Source organism: Dermacentor variabilis, chromosome 1 (genome assembly GCF_050947875.1).
Source record: "Dermacentor variabilis isolate Ectoservices chromosome 1, ASM5094787v1, whole genome shotgun sequence".
NCBI classification, from domain to species: Eukaryota; Metazoa; Arthropoda; class Arachnida; order Ixodida; family Ixodidae; genus Dermacentor; species Dermacentor variabilis.
In genome coordinates, this window is record NC_134568.1 from 115,375,582 (window position 1) to 115,398,709 (window position 23,128).

The following is a 23,128-nucleotide window of genomic DNA, read 5'->3' on the forward strand; positions in this document are numbered from 1 at the left end:
AACTAATTACTTTACGGTACATATTGGAAATTATGAATTGTGTGGGTGGACATCGAAAGTTATATTCATTTCAAATGAAGTTTGATGATAGAAAGCACTGGTTGAAGCGGAACAATAGTTCATTTTTACCGCAATTTTGTCTGCGGATATCTCAAACGCTACAACATTCCTTCCAAATGGAGTAGCATTATGATTATGAAATAACTAGCTTCAATTCGTGCATTGCAATACGTGCCTTAAAATAATTAGTCATAAAGTTGATTAGTGAGATTTGTTAATTTGTGAATTATAAATTCTGATTAGCAGTTAAGTAGTGTCTTTTTCTTCGAGTAAATAAGATTAATAAGAACGTTTGTGCTAAGTGTCACAGGCGATGTCTGAAGAGCCTGTTAATCTTAAATAAAACACCCGTATATCAAAAATATGCGCTTCACGGCCAAGGACTTTAGTCTGTATCAGAGAGGGCATAGGCTGCACTAAGCGAAGAATTAAGTAGCGCTTTTACTGCCTTTGCAGGACGCTTAAAGCCCTACCAGGAGAGATAGCGAATGAGAGAACAAATATAAGAAAGCTCCGATGTCGGACTTCAATCAATCAATCAATCAATCAATCAATCAATCAATCAATCAATCAATCAATCAATCAATCAATCAATCATATTCATTTATTTGCATTCATTCATTTATTACAATGAATGCTGGGACAAGAACTAAGAACTGCTTGTTTGCAGCTTGACCAGGTTCTTAGCCCTATCCTTGCAAGAGAGGTGTGCAAATATGCAAGCCTGTCATGTTCAGGTAATCGAGGCGTAGCTGCAGTACGCTGAATGTGGGAAGTACGTAACCCATATGCATGTTTTCATCCCTTTGGACGCTGTAGTTCCTGCCAAAGTTAAGTACTCGAGGCTGCGTGTTCGGTTATAGCTTGTTTCGTCAAATATATAACAGCTTGAATGTAATTCCCTACTGAAAAAAGTAAATGATTTACAGTAAGGGTTACCGAATAAACAACGTAATCGTTAAATTACCAAATTACAAAAACGCAATTGAATACAAGTAACTAATTACATGTAATTCGTTACGTACAGCCGCCCTGATTTTTAATAATATAGCGCGAGCGTCGACTGAACTGCTGGTGAGCGCCTTATAACGGCGATAAGCGTGCAACAAGGCGAGAGTTCGCGCACGAGCCTTGTTGCCTTGTTGCACTCGCCTTGTTGCACGCTCTTGTTGCACGCTTATCGCCGTTATAAGGCGCTCACCAGCAGTTCAGTCGACGCTCGCGCTATATTATTAAAAATCAGGGCGGCTGTACAAAGCTGGCGCAAAGGGATTGCATGACTTCCCATCGGTGCAGAAATGTTGCAATTTGCTACACTGACAAGTTTCCTCGAAATCGCGTTCGATCAAGGTGCATTGCACGTTAAGCGAATTATTTTACGCCCTGCCAAATAGGGATGGATAGCCAGCGTGCAGGAGCTTTTTCAGCCAGCGTATCCCTAGCGGTGTCTGAATGCTCTTGAGCGGTGAAGTCTGTCTGCAGCGGCTGCTGTGCATCGCGCCCACGCGTCACCTGCGCGCCGCCTCTCGCGACCTCCCGATTAGCGAGGCAGTCGCGCCACACATCGCTCTGTTTGGAACGTGCCGCACGAAACAGATTGTCGGCGCCAGCCAATATAACGGGAAATAAAACACGTATACAGCTGCGCTCAAATTTCGCATAAGCGAGTATCGTAATCGTCAGTAACTTTTTCTACGCTGTTTGAAGCAATGTACTTTTCCCTACTTTTCATGAACGTTCGAAAATTCCTGGCAGCCCACATTATTTATTTATTTATTTGTTTATTTATTTGTTTAAAATACTATCAATGCCATCACGGCGTTACGGAGACGAGTGGCAGTTCAACGCCTGTTCAAAATAGCAGTCTTGAATGAGGTGTGGTCTGCGTTGCTGGTGCTCGAAGCGGAGAGGTAACTCCATTCAGATGAGGTCTTCGGTCTTTGGCACCAACTTCGGCTTCGAACGACTAGAAGTGCATGTTGTTCAGGAAGAATGGCACTCGAAGTTTTAAGCGATGGTTGACACGAGATGAAACGCAGCAAGGTGCAGAGATGCGCTTCAGCTAAAAGTTCGTAGAGGAGATCTTATGCCAAACACACAAGCGGGCTAGCTTTCATCTGTCAGAAAAGTCAGGAAGGTCAAGAAAGGATTTTATTGCAGTAATCCTGACAGTACGAGAATGGTTGGTAACAATGATTGGCTTCAAGCCAGCATACAAGTTTAAAAGCGTGAGGGACCCAGATTTACGAAGAGTACTCAAATTTTGATCTGACTAAGCTTTTAAAAATGTGCAGTTTTAAGAAAACAGGGGCTAAAAATATTCGGTGCTGAAAATCGAGAATGCGGTTCGCATTGTTAGTCACGTATTTCATATGCGTATTCCATGAGAAATTACTATCGATATGGACACGAAGGTACTTTTAGGAATTTACAGAAGACTAATGATAATGGGTAATCGAATAATCTGGGGTAATACTGCGTGCAAGATTCCGGGAAATACTCATTATTGTGCATTCCTCAACATTGAATTTCATGGACCAGATCACCACGGATAGCATCAGCATTAATTATGCTGTCAAGAACAGACTGAAGTTGAGTAGAACTATGTGGTTTAGTTATTTCGCTGTCAAGAACACAATTATCGGCCAATTGTTTGATAGTTAAATAAATGCAATTGGGGAGGTCATTAATGTAGATAAAGAATAATAGGGGTCCGAGGACGGAGCCTCGTGGCACGCCAGAAGTGACAGAGCAGATGTGCGAGTTAAAACAGTCAACAATTATATGCTAGGTCCTGTTAGATAAGTAGCATTTCATCCATTGCATCGCATTAGGGTCAGTGTCAAACGTGCTTAGTTTTGGAAGAAAAAGACTATTAGAGACGGTATCAAAAGCTTTCTGGAAGTCAAGAAAAATGCAATCGATAATAGAGGCACCATCTGCTGCAGTGTTGAGGTGCAGTAAAATGGAATAGTTGGGTTTCGCACACGGAATGTTTTCTGAAACCATGCTGACTGTTGTGAAAAAAAGTTGTGCAGTCCCAGAAACATGATTTGGTTAGAGAAGATAATTTGTTGAAGAAGCTTACATGGGATACTAGCCAAAGGAATCGGCCTATAGTTCAATGGTTTGGTTATATCACCTGGTTTAATAATAGGCACCACCTTCGCCGCCTTCTAATTGCTCGGCATAGTTGCACGTTCCAATGACTGTGCAAAAATCAGCGAAAAAATAACCGAGAAATAAATTACAATCTCTTTTAGAAATTGAGGAGTGATCCCGTCCGTGCCAGGTGCTGACATCTTTATGTTAAGTTGAGAATGAAAACCCCTAATTTATCAATAATGATTGAGTTTACGGAAGGAAGATGAGGCTTAATTAGGGTCGGTAAGTCATTACAGAGATAAATTGAAAACGCATATTTATATACATTCTGTAAAGCTTCACAGAACCTGTCTCTTGGAATTACTGGACCATGATCGTCACAAAGCTGTATGTTTTGATTTATCAGACCAATAACTACACTCCAGAATTACCGTAGGTTGCACTGTAGAAGAGAAGGAACGGTACTATCGGAAGGTCATCGGTCATCACTTAGGTCGTTGCGTTTAATAAGAACACTTATAATATTTGTGGAAAAGAAACTTGTTATAACGCTGTAACGCTTTTATAAGGATGAGATTGCTATGATGTGGGCGGAACATTGTTTAGTGACATGGAACCTCATGCCCTAGGTGAAGGCTCCGATCGATAACTTGGTTAATCTCGTAAACGCTATCAGTCTGACTGCAACAGAAAAAAAAACATTTTTACAGGAAGCTGTATATGACTAGCCAACTCGTCCGTCCGTTCGTCTGTCGCCTGTCGCCGACAACTCCTCCGCGCATTTCCATGCTCATGTGCGAAAAAAAAAGAGAAAGACAGGCGTGCGATTGGCTGCGCCAGTAGTGAAGTCGTTGCTCTCCGTCGCAGGGGAGCGCGCGGGCAGCAATTTTTCTCTGGCTACGAAATAGGTAGGCCACGCGTCATACGTTCTCCTGAGGAACAGGCAGCTTTCGATCAGCAACGTCGTGAGCAGAACTGGGAATTAGCTCGTCTACGCCATGCCGATACTACAGCCCGGGCAAAAGAACAGGCTCGTGCAACCGAGCGCACGAAGCAACTGCGTACCAAGGATCCAGCAGCCTACCAAGCCGTCGCTTAATGAACCGTCGGGATTAAGGGAACAGGGTAGGTAAAGTTTCTGAAAAAAATCGATTTTATGTTTTTGTGTAATTTAAAATCTCTATTCTTTCCTTAACATGCCCCAGTGTTTGATTTGCGCGCACGCGAAATATTTACCTCAAAATCAAGGTTTTTCGAAACCTAGGCAGCATCCAGCCACGCCCCCTTTGACACATGCTCGGGATCTGTGCCTCTCCTAAACTGAAAAATTTTCACTGCCTATTTTTGTCAAGTTTAGCGGAATGGCTGCCACTCAACTGGCAACAGTGAAAACCTAGCTAGCATATTTCACTATGCAAAACGAATCCTAAGACGCAGCTGGATTACTTGCAATGCACGGCGTTTTGCTCGTGCTTCAGCGTGTTTTCACGGACAATCGAATTTGTTCATACTTTGGTGCTGATTATTTAGCGGTAATGCAATGACGAAGCCAAAGAAGTGCTTTAAAGAGCGTCTCTTCCATGGAAACCGGCATAAGTCGATTTTCAATGACGCAAATTCTCCGCAACGCAATCCAGGAGTGGGCACCGCGGCCACCACGTGCGCGTCTGCATCGAAGCTTTCGCGCTTGGTGGAACGCTTGAAGTGGAACGCCGATGTTTCAGCAGCTCTCAAAGCCTGAGCTTCTCCAGAAATGTGCATGGAAAAACTTAGAACGCGAATAAGGCGCTCAACAACGTTTTATGGGAGCGCGCTCCGAAGAATGTCTTTCTTGGCCTCAAGACACTGAAAATAGAGATAATGGATGCTGTGCTAACTTTTAATGACTGCAGCATTGCTCGAGCCGACATTTTGAGGTCATTCGGAGTTTCTCCAGGACGATTCACAGTCCAGTGGTTGCGCGAAGCTGATCGGCGGCGACTGTACTTTGCTGAGAGGGCTACATGACTGGTAACTAAGGAGGCCCGGAAAACAAGGCAGCTAGCACAGAAAAGAAGTGTTGACGATGGAGTGGACTACCAGGCTGGTGGCTATTGAAAAAATGCGCCAGAATTTGTTTCTAGAGTCCAATATTGCAATAAAGCTCTTTCTTCCACTTCAAAGCCAATTATCTCAAAACACCAAATTTTGCTGCATTTGACCCTTTTTTTCAGGAACTACAAGAGCTAGGGAGATAATATTTTCCAGATATTGAGCAAACATTACAGACAGTCTACTGAACCAGGGTTATAAATCTTCTTGTAGGGGATTTTTGTTTACAGGCTATTTACTGCAGATTTTGGCTCTAAAATTTGGTGGGTCCAGTAAAAAAAAGAAAACAAAAAAACTAATATTTAAAAAAGAATAATCCTGGTTCAGTAACACTACCTAACGTTGCTGATTGCAATGCCACCAAGGTTAATGTTCTAACCCCAGTAGATCATGAGAAAAAGGGTCACGAACATAGCCTAAAATGCATGGAAAGAATAGGACCTACCCTGTCCCCTTAACCCAGTGATAAACACCGGGGCCGCACGTTCCAGCTTCGCTGGTTAACCATCCCTGTGGAGTGCTTGGACGGTGATTTTGTTTATAATGCACTTATTGTAGCGCAACATATATTGTTAACCAATCGATCTTCCGTATTCTTTGTTTGTGTTCCTAGTTTCTTTACAAAAATATGCTCTTAAATTTAGGCCACAACTTTTCAGTTTGCCTTTGTTTGCATAATAGTTTCCTTTATCTTAGAAGAAATAAACTTAACAATTACGGGACTGCACTTTTATTGAAGAAGTGTACCACACCAGCCTATGCGCGCGTTAAATGCTGTCAGACGGCAGCTGAATGCCAAGAGCTGTCATAATTGAGCGAAGTTTATCTCCCGACTGAGCCCAAGTCTCAGTTGCAGTGTCAGAAAGCCGAAAATTTTATATAAGCTTCTCACGCCGTGACCTGGCCTCAAGATCATTGAGGCATGGCCACAGTTCAGCATTCCCCTCCCGAATAGTATCAGATAAGTTATGACCAGGTTATCGGAACGAAGTGTTTTTCGTTCTGGTTTTAGTGTCGTTCCACTAAAAAAAAGTTACGTTCTGGCCCTGCTCCTGAACGAAGAAAAATTATCCGTAATGGTTCATAACGGTTTTTGTTCGCATGGAAGAAATTTTCGAAGCAAAGTAATGATAAAAAGATCGCATTTATTTCTCTCAATAAGTGCAATATGAATTCTGAGATCATGCTCAAAGCCTTCAGTTAAGGCACCGAGCATGATCTCAGAAGCAGCACGTCATCGAGTGTACTCGCAGGAATGCGAGACCGCTGTTCCGAAAAAATGAACTTAAACGAACATAGACGAATGATAAAACTTCAGTAACAAACCTTTATATGCATAGAAAACGAAACGATGTACTCTTGAGAGTGCAAGCCCTAGGTTTTGCTACAGCGCCGATCTGCTAGTCCACCGAGCGACAAGATTAGATTGGTGGAGCCCTGGACCGGCTATCGTTCGCACCATCCATGACTGAGATACGCGCTGATACTGACGTTGCCTGACGTCGGTTGTTTCGGATGGCCAACTTTCCCCTTAAACCATAGAGTTTCTAAATAAATACCCTAGAGGTAAATGTGGTGCTAGTGTCTACGGGGGCTCTCATGAGCGTTGCCTCAACCTACATGGGAATGATGGGAAGTACAGGCTCCGGATTGACTTCGATCTTTAGACTAGGGGCGTTTGCTTGCGGCGCAGTAAACTAAGCTATGCTCAAATATCATCGCGTAAAATCTAATTTTATTTCCGCAGTGTCTGATATAATGCACAACACGTTACGTAAACTTTGTATGACTTTGATATTGAAGCACTGTTTACTATGGTTTGCCACCAGGGCACACCACGGTATGCATCCTCCTGCGATTCTCTTCCCGATTTAGCGCCAGAGAATAATTATTTATTTATTTTTACAACAGCAATAACAACCGTGCAGGTACTTATATAAAAATACTCATCAAGTATCTATGGAAATAAATATGTTGTATTGTGAGAAAGTGTTTCGCCCTTGAGAGGAATGCTACAAGTGTCGTCTGCTACGACGCCTGCGCGCGCTGCAAACGCGAGACTTTTCTCGCAGACGACAGGCACTTGCGAACTGTCTCGCTCTTTCGAAAGGCTGCGTCGGCTGTCACGATTGCTGAATGTCTTCAAGTACATTTAAGCACATCTGCTGCAGTGCTAGCTAGGACGCTTGTGGCTTCCTACGAGTATGCTTCATTATATTTTATATTGACGTACCGCTTCCGAAGCGTTATGGCGTGACTTTGCACTTACCCATTTTGCGACACTAAACTACAGCCAGGAAGCAGCAACCTTTTTACCACAAGTAAGTTTGTGTTCTCAAAGTCCTAAAACACGCATTTCAATGAGCACGTAAACGAAAAATGCATAATGAAGCCCTCAATAAAATTTGATTCTCAAGCCACTAGAAGTACAACTGTGTATGCCTTGTATCAGTAGTGCCTTCTTTTTCCTATTTTCGAGTTTCATAAAGCAGCGCGTCATGCTAGGTTGGTTGGCTAGGTTGGCTAGGTTAGCAGCACGTCATGCTAGGTTGGTTAGGTTGGCACGCTATGGTGCCAACCTAACACACTTAACAAATCAAGGTCCAAACGGTCAAAACGTGTTCTTTCAACGTTTACGATGTCGTCGCTTTCTCGTCAGGGCTTCGACACCACACCGCGACACAAACATCGTCCCAACTGCTGGCCCAGCGCGCTATCGCCACTTCGAGCAACAGAAAGGCAGAGAGCTTTGCGTTGCACTGTCCCACTGCAGGTTATAGCAACTGCGCTTGGAGCGAAACCAAAACTGCCAAAAAATACTTGTAGACTAGTTGGGCAGTCAAGAGAATGTAAATCCTTAGCCTGTATTTCCCATCATTCACATGATGGTTGAACGATCGCAGCGCCAGATTTCCCTCTAGTTATACTAATATGAAACTATATGCCTTAAACCAAAAGCCCATAAAAAATACTTCGATTTCACTCCATAACAAAACAATAAATTACGTTTCGGTTACGTTTCCCTTCGGGTCAAAAATATAATTTGTGCTCGTTCCGTTCCGACGCACTGGTTATGACGTGTTGCAGGTCGCCTGGTTGAGTTCGCTCCAAAGAATTTACACGAAGTTCTACGGCAGCTACTGTAACTAATGTTGAGTTGACATCAGAGGCCGTTTGTTTTAACATCGCCTGACTTGACTTCACCTCGTCAAGTACCCGTTTTAAAGCCACATTAAAGAGAAATATTAAGTCAAGCTAAAGTGATAGACTAGTGCTCGAGAATCTCTAAGGCATCAATATTATCGCGAACAGAGACTTAATAATCGAGAAATTGAGGTAACTGCGGCACATGATTAGAGACTCCCCAGAAACATTCAAGTACTTGCCCGATGATGAAAGCCCCACTGAGTTAAATTCTGCCACTAGTACTCAACCACTCGTTGCAAAAAAAAAAAAAAAAACCTTGTATTGTATTACAAGGCGAAATAAAATGCTACTTGTCCAGTTCTCTATTATTTTTAGAAAACCGAACTCATGGTAGTTACCCTTGGCAACGACGCGTGTGCTAGAATGGTTTCGTTTTCGCTCGACTTCGCGCCGCCCACGCTTTCGCGTTTCAGTAGTTCCGTTATCGCGTAGTGCTACGCTGGTTTTGCTGGTTCACGAAACTCGCACAAACTGCAAGTTGCGGAGGATTCAACTTCCATGTGATGTCGCGGGATCCCCGAACGGTTTACGCCACTTATTTTACCAAAAAGCAGCTGCAGCGGCGAGTCCACCGCTCCATCTTGGCTCAGTATCGCCGTCTGTCGGGGGCCGTTTTACTCACCGACGGCAGCAAAGGGTCGTGATGGCGTATGTAACGTCACCATTCCCCCGGGAGATGTGAATTTCGAAAAAGGTATTCGGACCCTTCACACGCAATTTTCTCGTAAACCAAGTCTCTTCTTGGCACGAAGCAAGCGTTGCGAGGTTTCTGGAATGGTATTTAAACATTCGACGTCGACTTAGTATTTGCCTTTAGTGTCCCCTTAATTCATTATGGCGTGCGTCTAAGTGTGTTTTAATTGCTTCATGCACTTCAACCAGTACATTAAGAAGACTTGCAAACAACGGGACCCGGATTAGATTGCATGTTAGCGCTAAAAGGTAACAATTTTTCTACCTAAGAACATTTGCAAATAAGTAAAGAATGCGTGAGCACGGTACGAGAAGCAGAAACACGCTATTTGATTTTTTAAAGCGACAGGAATCAAAATTATCGCCCTGTGTAAGAAGAAACGGGTTTTCAGTCGACAGCACTGCTGCTGCTCGGCCATGCCCACTGAAACCACTCGGGTGACGACAGTAGCTTATGAACTAGGCGTTGCGTGATGACGATGCTGACGGAGAACCGAAGATCAGCAGAGCCAGCTCTCGCACATTGAGCGCTCTATCTGAGACTGGGCACTGCCCAGCATGTTCTTGGATGATCTGTAGCCGTGGATGACTGTTGGATCACTGACGAAGCGTTGGCGGTCAGTGCAAATCGACTTGCTCCAGCGTACTCGTGAACCACAGGGATGTTGTCGTCCCGTTCCAAGTAGAAATTGCCGGGAACTGCAGGTAGGTGGTTACCTTCCAGTCGTACTTCATGGCAGTGAGTGGAAGAACCCAACACCGAGAGCAACTGAACATTAATTGCGTACTAGCCACTGCGGTGTCTGTCATACCACCTGTATTGTTTTCGGGCCTTAAACCTCATGTACTATGCTTGACGCCTTCCGAAAGCCTTGATGCGATCAAAAATCAACAGAAAGTGCAATGAAAGGGGAAAAAAGAGACAAGAGTGAGTGACGGTATCTTGAAATAAAGAATGAATAAAATTTGCGAAGCTGTTGCAGAGATGAGCAGCTACGTTGCTGCCTAAAGCGGGATGGCGGGTTCAATTTGCGGCAGCGACAGCCGTATTCTGAAGGGGTTGGAATGCAGAAGGCGTTGTTTACCAAGTTTGAGAGCACTGTAAGGAATCCCAGCTAGTCATCACTAATCCTGAGCCCCCATACGGCTTCTGGATTGGCCAGACCGTGGTTATGGAAAATAACGCCCTGTAATTTACTTATTACTTTAGGCGTACTGCCAGCGTCGCGTAACAGGCCTTAGGCCGGATTGGTCACAAAGCATGTAGAAAAAAAAATAACGTAATAGCAATACATCGAATAGAAGGCGCGATGTTTGACATAAAAATAAATTGAGCTAAGGAGGAAAACAAGGCATGATCGAAAGGCATGGTGCTGGCAAAGAAAGCATTTAGAGCTAGCAGTAAACTGCTCGGGGCGCCGAGTTTGCGAAAAAAGAAAGAAAAATATGGAATCCCGAAAAAATATGTATACGGACGTGGAGATACGGGTGTCGTGCGATATTATCTGGTTAAATTCCCACGGTGAAATGGGTGTGTGTGTAAAAAAACAGAACACTGGCAGAGGCATGAAAAGAAATACATGCGTGAGATCGCGTGGGAAAACTGGTTGAAAATCGAATCAAGGAGCACTGCAGCCGAGGTACCCCGCACATGTATATATATTAATTGAAGTACAGTCGTGAGCACAAGTGGAGAGATCACGGCTTCGGGCGCCGGAGTGGCAGCGGGGCCGCTACGCGGCGCTGCTATCTCGCGCCGCGGTTCGCTTTACGAGTGCCCTGAATGACGACACTCTTCACGCTCGCTCCAACGTCGATTCAAATAGGTCGCGAAGCTTCGGGCGAAAAGCGGTTAAGTACAGATTCTCACCGACATCAGCATGGGGGGTTATGGGAGCAGCCATTGAAGCGCGACTATGTTTAGAGGGAACAAACATTGGGAAAGAAAAAGAGTTTTTTTAATTCAAACAAGACACAGTTAGATTCATTCAACGAAAATAAAATTCCTAGTCAATTTTATATATTCGTGACGAGTTAAGAAAATACAAGTTTAATTTTATTGCTAGTAATAAATGCATTTCTTTTCAGCGCCCATCGCTACAGGGGGCGTTGACGCCACTATCACTCGCAATGCAATGCACGTCTTGAAATGGGCAGAAAAGCGCACTCGTAAAGTTCACCTGTTGAAATACGCTCCCCTCGCAGTTCGTGCTTTTTTGCTTGTCGAAGTTTGTCTGAATTTGGTGACGCGGGTAGCTTCATCGCTTCTTAATCTGTTCAGTCAGAAGTAGTGAGTTACGACCGCCAGATAATTGTGTAGTTGTTTTCGTGCGACTGCGCTTGCCGACGGGCTTGGTATCCGACGATAGGATCAGCATTCGACACCTAAAGCTTTCGTCGGCCTTCAAAGAAAGTATGTTCTGTGCAGGGATGTGATTTCGACAACCGTACGGCTGGGCTTTTCCTGCATCGGTTTCCACGCTGAAAGCTCGAAACGCCCATCAAGTCGAATGGCGGGGCATTTGAATATATAACTCCAAAGGAAGGACAACAAAACAAATTTCGCGCCTTCGAAAACAAAATGACGTCACTTCTGCTTTTAACGGACATGGCGTCACATTATTTTTTCTTCCGCCGGAAGTGTTCCCACCACATACAGATGGCGCTAAGCCCCATGAACCGCCGATGGACCGCCATGTTTTGAACGTATGGGCTCCTATGGAAGCTTCGATACCAGGTATATTTACCTTGCTCGCTCTCGCGTGGGTGCTTATCGCGCTTGATAGTGCACCGTTCGGTTGCTCTGCTGCTGACGTTCGCGGCGAAGGGGATCGCGTATCGCAAAACGCCTAAAGTGTCTGAAGGGAAAGTAGGGCGAACTGCTTCCCTCCTCCTCCGTTTTCGGCGCGCCTTGACGGTTACGCCTCGATGCCGTGCCTGTATCGGCATGCTGTTGGAAGGCACGCGCGGCTTCCACTCGCCTCCCGAACCATTAGATAGAAACGAATCCATCGAGGCGTAAAATGCAAGGCACTGTGGGCCCTCGCTTCGAACGCCCCCTTCAAATAATTATTAAAAATGTTTGGGACTCGCAGGCTCTTTATTGCCGTGAGAAATGAACAATGTGAAGCTAACATTCAACTATTACTTAGTGAAGTTGCCATTAACGGCAATTACACCAGTAGCTCAGCGCGGCGTCGAATCATACAGTCGTCGCGAAAAGGGTATAACGCGGGCCCTTTTTCTTTCTTTCCGCGAATGTTGCGGGCTCCTCGATGCGGTGGAAGCCGTTGTGCAGAAATGACAGCGACGGCGCCTCGGGCATGTGCTCCCGCCCGGCCGACGCCGCCGCACCTGACGTCACTACGTGCACGTGTCGCGCCCTCTTCCCACGATCGGCTGTATCGGGCGTCAAAAATTGATTAGTTATGGACGAATTGATTTTGTATGCGGAGTGTTTACGCGACCATTTTTGAACTCCGAAACTCTGGCTCTTATTGGATGCTGTCGGCCTGCCTGATTGGTCGAAATATCCCAATAGTGGAGAAGCCTGCGCCTCCCGCCTGTCCGCGGGTCCCGTGGATGCTGCAGAAAGTATGGTTTGAGTAGGTTTGACGAGAGCAAGGAGACAGCAGCACACTGCGCAACTTCACCATGGGAGACCAGGCCAGTCAGGCAGGCCGTCGACGACGGGTATGACATCGTTGTGTATATATGTACAGTGTGAACTTAAAGTAAATGCCAAGTTAATAAACCTACTACAAATTTCCGTCGTTTCTATAGGCTTCCATTGATGAATATTTACCCGCTCTGGGAACAAAATTCTAGCTTCCCACAGCGCGATCACTGCATTTGTCTCATGTGGATTGTCTTCTAGAACATATCTGTCACCTGTTCTTTTCAATATTCGACCTGCAGCTTTAATTATTCGTGAGAAACCCGCTCTTTACATTGAAGACGCGCTAGCTACATGCCGCGGCCGCTTGGGGCGCTAGTTGCTACGTGTCCAGAAAATCTGGATATGCAGGAGGAATAGAAGAAATCTTTAGCGGCAAAAAAGCACATATAACAGCTACGAGGGCGCGTGAGCTTAATTAAGCGGGAGCCATTTGTTTTAACAGTACATAATTTGTTACTGATCTGCATGTAGAAAAGAAACGGGTTGGCGATATTGCTCATTCGGTGCCAGCTGACGCGCCCGCTGAACGACTGTAGTTGTCACACGCACACGCATCCACGCACACGCATTAATAACTATGGCAAAGGGAATTGAATGTGTTCGCAAAGTAAGTGCTCGTAGCGTAATTGCAGTCTTTGCTGAAAGCCCACATGACAGTAAATACTTGACGACGCGGACCGTGCCGCCAGTCACTTCCTACAGTGCAATTGTCCCAAAGCAATGCGTCTTACGCCTCAAAGCTCTAGCAATGGCCGTGACATTATGTTATGGAGTCCATCTCTCTGTTTTAAAGCACGCAGCGACAAAACTATAAGTACTACAAATTCCACCCCCCGCTTCCTGCTTCGGTTAGCGCAATTTTACAGAATGAGCTCGCAGCCGTCTATACCACCATGACTCTGTGTTTCAAGCCTTGAGCTATCTTCGAAGCAATGCCATAAGTGCTGCAGAGTGGATAAGATAATTGTTTCGGCCCAGCACGATACCGTGGCTTGGATTGCATTACACGGGTGGTGCTTGGCAGTACCTGCAGTCAGCCGTATAGTCAAACGTGGTGCAGCCTCCTCGCCTCTGACAGAGAACATGCTGGGAAACAAACTGCACAAGTAGTCACTGCACAGCACTATAAGAGGCAAAAAATACGTGCCCAAGATGGCCAGACTGTATGGTTGTATAGTAAAAAAGCCACATACTTGAGACGAAAAAGAAAGTTCACTAGCGTACGACCTTACTCCCTGTTTTCATTTGTGCTCTGTCCAGAGTATATTAAGGTGACTGAACTTTACCTTTAAGGATCTTTTTGCGGCATTTTTTTGTCAGCTGGATTTACTGAGTGCAGCATATAGTGCGATTTATTTAGGCAAGTGTAGTTTAGGCGTTGGTGCTTATTATACAAATTTTCCATTTATGTGGCCTTTTGTTGTAGTGACCATATGTGAAAAGGAGTATCTGACGCCATTAAAATCTTCGAAAATCTAAGTATCTTATATAAACGGCAAATATTAACCGCAACCCTATTGCAAAATGGCAAATAGGGCCATTTTCCAGGAACGCTCGGACCACAAAACTCAGAGAGAAGACACTATTATATTCAGTGAATCATGGTATATTCAACTGCCCTTCGCAATAAGTGGTTTAAAACATGGGAGCATGGTATCTTTCTTTGGTCTATGTCCCTTTGCAGCTGGTAAGAGCGTTTTATGACTCCTAGTATAGCAGCTAGATTCAAGGCGCTACAACGTAGCCATTTGTTCTACGAATAAACGATGATGCGCTGCGTACAAGTTTGTGCATATAGAGAGAAAGTTTTTGTAACAAGGTAACAATATTGAATACACAAGGTCTGGTAAAAACGGTCTGGGCAGTATTACATGGTATTTGGAATCACTTCGCTGTAACAAAAAAACTCAGGGCGAAGTTCAACTGTCCTTCGTTACAGTGGCGCATGTAACCATGATGATCTCTGAAGCAGTTCCCCATCACAATATTTCTAGTACTTGCTGAGCAGAGTATGCGGAGTGCTCGGTGACTGATTCTGCCATGCAAGTAGTTGCGGCAGGCTGTTTACGAGTCCGACATTATTGTTGGCGACTGTCCGATCCGATAGCCCTCCGCTGCCGCTAGATCAACGGCCACTTCTTCAGCCTTGACTGCCGTGCAGTCTTGTAGCGAAACGCTGGTTCTAGTGCGGCGTGCACGACGGACACCGGAAGCCAGCGGAGCCCTGGACTAAGGGCAGCCGACCGTTGCGATGGAGGATGGACGAAGCAGCGGCTGAAGACCTCCGGGGAAGACACAAGGAGGAAGACTCCCCTGAAGAATCCGCCCCAGCCGCAGAAGAACATAATTACTAGAGCTCGATAATGTTTTCACTAACTAACTAGTACTTGTTCTACCTTAACTACGTTGTTCTGGGTTACCACGTAGCCTGTAAAGGAATGTTACTTCATTGTAGATTTATTATGTCCATCTACGTTAAGAGTTTCTAGGGGATTCATGGCCGATCATCCAACGCTGTACGCGTATGGTCAACCCTCGGTCTAAAACTTACAGTGCCATACCCAGGGGACTCTAGAAACAAATGGGAACATCTTCATTCGTATACGGTTGCAAGTGTGCGAGGTAAGCATTGCCCATTTTGTTTCCTAATCAATGATCTTGCTGCGATTGTACTTCTTAGCGGAAAGACCAGCGAGACAGCTGCCGCTTCGGTAACTCAAGAAAGAGTAACTCGGTAACTCAAGAACTAGGCCAGAGGAATGCGCTCAGATTCCCCGTGACCGCGGCGTAAATTCAACTCTGAGTCCATTCACTGGTCTCAATACAAGTTCGCACGTGAGCATCAGTTGGTCTCGCCGATCAACCGCCTTCAAAAAGAAGCGTCGAAGAAGGGTAGCGACGATGATCTTAACTTCCATCGAAGCGTACTTCTGACCTGCAAGAACAAATAAAACAAACTCTTATTACAACTTCTCGATAAGTTTCCGGTCAGCGGATTTGTGCGACTACGCTACATCCACTTGGTTTGTTGCAGCGCTATCATTTCAGTTTTGGCGATACTCCATCACGCCGAAAGATTTGTAGGTTACCTTTAACTGACCTCTCGCACTTTCGCTACAGCACAATGCACCAATCACTAATCATTAATTGCTTAACAAAATATCACTTAACTTTCTGTATAGTCAGTTTATGGCATATAAGTTTACCGTAGATGTTTGCATACAATTCGCCAAAATATTCTAAGGCGTTGATTCCCCTTCTAACATGACGATGCTTCAGTGCAGTCGTCAGTGGTATAGTCAGTGCAGGATCTTCATTTAGGAAAATGGCAGTTTTCGCTTCTTAATGGAAGCGTGACGTGAGCAGGCGATATGGCAACAGTGGTACGTCGCTCCGTACCGTCGGGCATCATAATTTCACATAAAGATGGAGTTACGATAAGCTCATTTACCACATTTGTGCACACATTTTTATATAGCCTGTGGTAAGCATCGGCAAAAATAAAACGAAAAATAAAGAAACATACCGACTGGCAAGCGGCTGTACTGAGAAAGAAGGCCAGTCGACGGATCATTAAAGTCGATTAGCGCAATCGCAGTGGGGTTCACTCTGTAAAGGGTCCCTCCCAAGTCTGAGCATTTCGAACTGACAATCGCAGTGCATACAATGCGCGCTATCGATCGTGCGTGCTAAGTATTACACCGCTACGCGCCGCGAAAAGAGCTAAAATTTCAAACCAAACACTCTGCGCCCGTCTACTCGCGCGTGCCGCGCTCCCAGCCAGGCACTCGACGTCAATCGCGCGAGCGCGCCTAAATACCTCGCTGTGCTGTGACGTCACTCAAAGCGGCACGTGAGTGAGAACTATCATGATTGAGAATTATGTCAATTAAGCAAATGAAACACACAAACTGAATGCCTGCATGTCTTTCTTTGACTTCGTACCGCAGCAAGAGAGATCTACTTCCGTTCCGTTCCGCTTGTTCCCACGTCGTGCCGTTGCGCACGCTGAGAGCGAAACTATGTCATCTTCTACCTTGTCCCAGCGCACGATCATGCTCTGTGATCCGCTTCCATCTGCCCCAGTGTTCGTGTAGCTCTGACTTATGCCGCGACATAACGGGGGTGTTTGCGTAGTGCACGAAAGTAGGAAAGGGAGGACAGAGACGAGTAAAGAATCTCCGTCCTTCCTTTCCTACTTTCGTGCGCTACACAAACAGCGCCGTTATGAACTACGACCAATTCGCCCAAGCCTCTACCCGAATTATACCCCTAGTCAGGTGTTTTCGTGCATAGCGCGCAAAATCGTGTGCAGCTCGAAACGAGACAAGAAAGCGAGAGAAAAATTGAGGAGCCATTCTACCCTGTTAAGGTGGTTGATCAGCGAAGCTGCTATGGTGATATGTAATTATGCGTATAATTATGCGAAATACAAATATTTATTTATTTATTTATTTATTTATTTTAAATACTGGTACTCTCAATTGAAAGCATAGCAGGTGGGCATTACAAGGACAATCATGTTTGAAAAGAAAAAGAAAACAAAAACAAAACAAAAAAGAATTGGCAAGGAAATACCGAAGCATATCCGCCAGGGTAGCATTAAAGCAATAAATGTGGTCTAAGCAGTTTTTCAAGCAAGAACATCAATATTACAATAAAGTCCAACAGTGCACAATCAAGCACATTGTGAAAAAAATTCAAAATTCAAAATATTATTCGAGAAAAAAGAGCAGAAAGCAAGCTTCTATACAGAAAATTTAAGGCAAAGATCACCCACAAATTCAAATTAACATTTCGAAAACGGGCATGCTGCGCACACGAAATGAACCACAACCATGAGGATGGTTTACAACCAGTTTGCCAAGAAAGGAAAATCAATGCCCTATCGATCATGCACAATGTGCAAGCACCACAAAATAATATTGCAAATAAAAAAAGCGAAGCACAACCAGGCACAGGATTGGAATCTGTTACAAAAATGGGAATGGAATAAAAAAGTAAGCAAGTGATAGTACAAGAACAAAATTATGTGCAATAGCATAAGCAATCTCTTACACCAAGACACCCGGTACACATTTCAACGGTCATCACCAGCAAATATTAGGAAAGGAAACAGATTGTAAAAGTGCAGGAATCCAAGAAAAGGTAACTAGCGTTCAAATGAGAGAGAGTGCGCGGCAATGGCGATGGTACTAGAGTTTAGATGTATGCTCTAACTTTGCAGTGAAAGCGGGCACTGTTTCGGCATCCGTGACATCGGGATTTAACCGATTCCATTCGCGTATTATAAGTGGAAAAAACGATTGCCCAGACGAGTTATTGTTGAAGCAACACTCAGTTACCGTGTATTTATGCTTATGACGAGTCGGGCGCGACTGTGAAAAAGCGGTATACTTAGACACATCTATCTCATATATGTCATGCAGCAGTTGGTGCAAACACTTGAGACGTGCCTGTTTTGCCCTTGTGGATAGAGTCCTAATGCCAGAAGAAGCTAGACAGTTAGTGGGAGAGTCCGTGCGCTTATACTTGTTATACACAAATCTTATGGCTTTGCGCTGTACTGACTCCAATTTTGTTATACTAGTTAGGGAATGAGGGAACCAAACTGTGTTAGCATGTTCTAACACTGGTCTTACGAATGTAGTGTATGCCAGTAGCTTTGTGGACGCGGGTGCCATTCTTAAACATTTTTTTACGTAGAACAGCTTGCGTAGTGCGGCTGCCGTAATGTTGGCAACGTGCTTGTCCTATCTCAGGTCAGACGTCAACGTAACGCATAAATACTTATGTTGTTCCACAGTAGCTAGTAGTTTAGCATTAATAGTGTAAGTGAATTGGGACGGGTTCTGCTTACGTGTTACTGCAATGGTTACGGATTTATTTACATTAATGGACATTTGCCATTTAGCGCACCAGTCTACTAACTCATCAAGGGATGCATTGAGTTTAAGGTGGTCTGTGATGCTGTGAATTTATTTATAAATAATGCAGTCGTCTGCGAAGAGCTTGATACTACAGTCAATGTTTTCTGTAATATAATTTATAAAGATTAAAAGTAATAGTGGTCCCAGGACGGAACCTTGAGGAACTCCTGAGGTTACAGGAATTGTTTGTGATTTAACACCTCCGAAAAACACGAACTGTGAGCAGTTTGTTAAGAAATATTTTATTCATGAAAGAGCGGATCCCTCTCCGATTACACTTCTTAGTTTTGCGATTAATTTCTTGTGACATACGCAATAAAAGGCCTTCGATAAATTAAGCAAAATCATGTCCATCTGGCCGCGATTATTGATGTTAAGTGCGAGGTCATGAACTACCTCGGTTAGCTGGGTAATAGTGGACAAACCGCTACGAAATCCATGCTGATTAGAGACAAGGAATTTAGTTTCTGAAGGAAAACGGTTATGTGTTTTAGGACAATGTGTTCGAATACCTTACACGAAGTGCTAGTAAGAAATATCGGACGGTAATTTGGTACTGAAGACTTATCTCCAGATTTGTGAATGGGTATTGTTTTTGCAATTTTCCAGTCATCTGGTAGTTGAGACAAAGTAAGTGATTTGCGGAAAATTAGCCCAAGATACTTATTACACCATTCCGCATATTTTCTAAGGAACTCGTTTGGAATATCGTCTTGGCCGCTGGATTTTTTATGATCGAAGTTAAGTAGTAGGTAGAGTATTCCTGCATCTGTGACTTGAAGGCAATCGATGCTTGATGGACCAAAGGATAAAATGGGAGGGACGATACCGTTATCTGTGGTGATAACTGAGCGGAAAAACTTGTATGCATTAGCTTTTTCCTCTCTTTCCTCGTGACCCGTGTGCGACGCCGTGGAATTATTAGTGTGAAGGTGCCTCCAAAACTTGTTAGGAATGCTTTTAATAAAACTAGGAAGGGTGACGCTGAAGTAGTATTGTTTGGCATTTCTTGCTTTCTGTCTGACCTCTGCTTTGGCGCAGTGTAGTTTGTGCCGAATGGAAGGCTCACAGTTTGTGTTTTTCACCACCCTGCGCAGCTTTTCTTCGCTTTTCCTGAATCACTTCACGTGTTATCCAAGGATCGTTCACTGTTGATTTCCTCAGTTTAGTTGGTATGAAGTTAGAAATAGAGTGGATAACAGCAGATTTGAACCTGAGCCAAAGTAGATTAGTATCACTGGCTGCGTCGGAAGCTAGCTGTGAAAAAAATTCAAACTCGTGTGCGAGATAGGTTAGCACACTGTTATCGTCTGCCCTTTTAAAATCAATTACAGTTGATCCACGCTGTTGATCTGCAAAGCTAAAGCCGAGCGGCAGCAAGCAGATAGGTATGCTATGGTCAGATATGCCCTCAACTACATCAGTTCCACTACAACTACAACTATATCAGGCGCACTACGTCACGCACTACGTCATATATACACAGAGCTACCGCCTCAGGGCTTTTACGACGTCGCTCTAAAGGCGCCGTCATGACGGCGCGCCGTTTAAACGCAAGTGGCCGTTAAACCGATCCTCGACGCCACCGACCATATGCGTTAACCGGGGCGCAGTCCAAAGGAGTGCGCGAAATGAAACACATTTGTTTGTAATTTGCGATGGAGCACACTTCCTAGTTAATCAGCTGAATGAAACTTAGAAGGACTAGAGTTTTATTCTAGCGGTCAAGCATGGGACTGTCCGTTTCCCTCCCTTAGAAGCCCATGTATTAACAGTAGACGGGAATTTCACAATATTTACAACTTCACTGGGAACTACTTAATTGTGAAAAGTAAATGAAACTCGGCGTAACGTTATAGTCGTCTTAGGAGCCAATTGTCATACAATTTGTTTCGGGATAGCTTTGTTAAAACAAGAGTTACAGCCGTTTTCTGTATCCATACTCCCTGTGTAGATGCCCATGTATGAAGGCAGACAGGAATTCTGTAACGTTTACAGCTTCACCGTGAACTAGCTAATTGTGACACGTAAATGAAACTCGGCGTAATGACAGAGTCGTCTTAGCGGCCAATTTCAGCGTTATTTTTTTCTAAGATACCTGCATTAGATTGAGAGCTGCAGAGCATTTGCGATAAATTTGGCTTCGCCTTAAGGCTTTTTCTGTTCGCCGCCAAGATTTCTCCGGAGGGTAGCTATAGACAGCTTCGCTGTAAAAAGAAGGTGATGCCCGCGACGCCTGCGTCACGCGATCCTCCAGCTCCAGTATGGGAGAACGCAGGGAAGGAATTTCGCTTGGGAAGGGTAGACAGGCGCAAGTGGAGAGAACAACTATGGTTGCGGTGACGCTCGCCTCCCGAAATCATGGGTTCGCGGCAACGAAATATTTCTATCTGCGCTATTAATAAACCAATTTGAAAAATTCTTAAGCTAGAGCACTTCCTAGAGGGCACGTTACAACTTCCAGCGTATAACTAAAATTTACTGTGTGGCCTAGCGAGGGGGCCCCTTCAGAACCCACACACTGTCAATTGGAATCGTAATTTTTAACCAACACCAATGACACAGAACTTCGTTAAATGAAAACCATGTCAGTCATTTTAGCTAACGGATGATTGTGTTAGAAGAATAAAGGACATTTCTGATTTGGGAAATGACAAGTTTGAACACTACAGTAGCGTTTCTCAGCAAGTAAAATGTTAATTACTGGAACTTTGTAGATTATAAATAAATAATTTTGAGTTGCTTTACAAGTTCTAGCCAGCTAATTTAAAATTAGACTTCAAAGGTATAGAATGACTAGTCTGTCAGTAACAAACCATTTTTTTGCCATCTGTTCGAATTACATAAGTAGCATGAGTGAGTGAATAAACTTTATTTCGGAGGCCAAGCTGTTGATGCCCGAAGGTGGGCATGATAAAGTAGCATGATAAAGAAATAGTTCACACCTGCATTTCATTTTCGGCTCTGCTTGTCTGCATTTAGTTTTCTTTTGGGAATAAGTAAACAAATAAGTGAAATTGTGCAATCTAGCGAGTCTGATTTTCTTTTTTATTTTTTATAATTTCCTTTTCTGGGCGTGCTGGAGCATATTCGCTTTTGATACGCTTCCGTTATTGCGTCAATGCTGCATGTATTTTCCGGAATTCGGAGAAACCTCAATCGGACGCGACTGGTGCCCGTTAACCAAGCTGGCTGTCCCTAAGGAGCGCTGCCAAACGCCTGTGAGAGTTTCGGTACCCCATGGCTCGAGAGATGATTGAAAAAATGTCAGTCACCTTCCCTTCGTTTAGCTTTTCTACGGCATGAATGCTACTAATGCTTCTATGCTACTCAGCAAGGGAAAAATTTCCCGCCATCCAATATTCCTTTTTCTAGAAGTATCTCATCCAAAACATTTCGCTTTCCTTCATTGCACTGTAACTAGCGAAACAAAGCTCGTACTTAAACAAACACGGCAGTCAGAATTACGAAAAGATGGCCAATATGCCGACAGCAATGGTTACGTATACCGTTTTAGAAAAGTAATAACATTTCATAAAACTTTCCATATCATTCAAAAAGCGAACATTCGCACGCAGTCCGAATTAGAGTAGTGTTGGGCGCACCTTTACAAATGATAAATAAAAAAAACGAAATTAAATTCAAAACGAATAGGCAGCAGTGAGGATGTCTGATGCTTCGTGTGCGTTCACATGGATGTGTGTACGCGTGCGCCATGGCGCCTCTTGGTATGTAGCACGCCTGTGTTTGTTCATTTGACGAGAGAAATACAGAGTCGATCCTTACCTATGCAGTTCCTGGGACCCGCGGAGAAGGGCACATACGCGTACGGATGTCTGTGTACAACATTTTCTGGTAGAAACCTGTCGGGATCGAACACTTCAGGATCTGGAAACACACCTGGATCTCTATGTAGAGCATATATGAAGATGTCAACGTCACTCTCCTCTGGAACGATGTGTTTACCTGCGTGCAGAGAATAAATTGCGTAGTGGCAAATAAATTATCTTAATTTAGTGCATCAAACGCAATTAACAATTGGTACAAGCTGGCTGTTACAAGAAAATAGCCTCGTGGAACATGGAGTGATGGGAAACTAAGTATAACGAAATGTACGGCTGCCTGAGCGGAACGCTTATTGCTGATGATAATTGTAGTGCGTATTTACATCGCAGAGATGCAACTGGGTTATGAGGGCTACGGTGCCAGAATACTTCTTTGTTTGTTCGCTTTGATCTCTTACTCACATTTAGGACTTCAGGCCTTCTTGCTTTCTGGCCTCGTGAGAACGCAGTCGCAAAAGTCGAGAATCTAACTTGCAACCATGTTACCAGCAGAGAGAGAGAAGTCCCAAGGGAAATGT

At 44.2% G+C, this 23,128-nt stretch overlaps 1 protein-coding gene across 1 annotated transcript in view; it reads right to left on the bottom strand.

Moving 5' to 3' along the window:
• Window positions 1-15,276: 15,276 nt before the first annotated feature.
• Window positions 15,277-23,128, bottom strand: part of LOC142583331 (cytochrome P450 4V2-like) — a 45,257-nt gene continuing 37,405 nt past the window's right edge. Inside the window, exons 10-11 of the mRNA XM_075693754.1 lie at window positions 22,552-22,731; window positions 15,277-15,770 (exon numbers count right to left, since the gene is read on the bottom strand). Coding sequence (XP_075549869.1) covers window positions 15,601-15,770; window positions 22,552-22,731 — 350 coding nt within the window. The 3' untranslated portion in view covers window positions 15,277-15,600. The remainder of the gene's footprint in view (window positions 15,771-22,551; window positions 22,732-23,128) is intronic.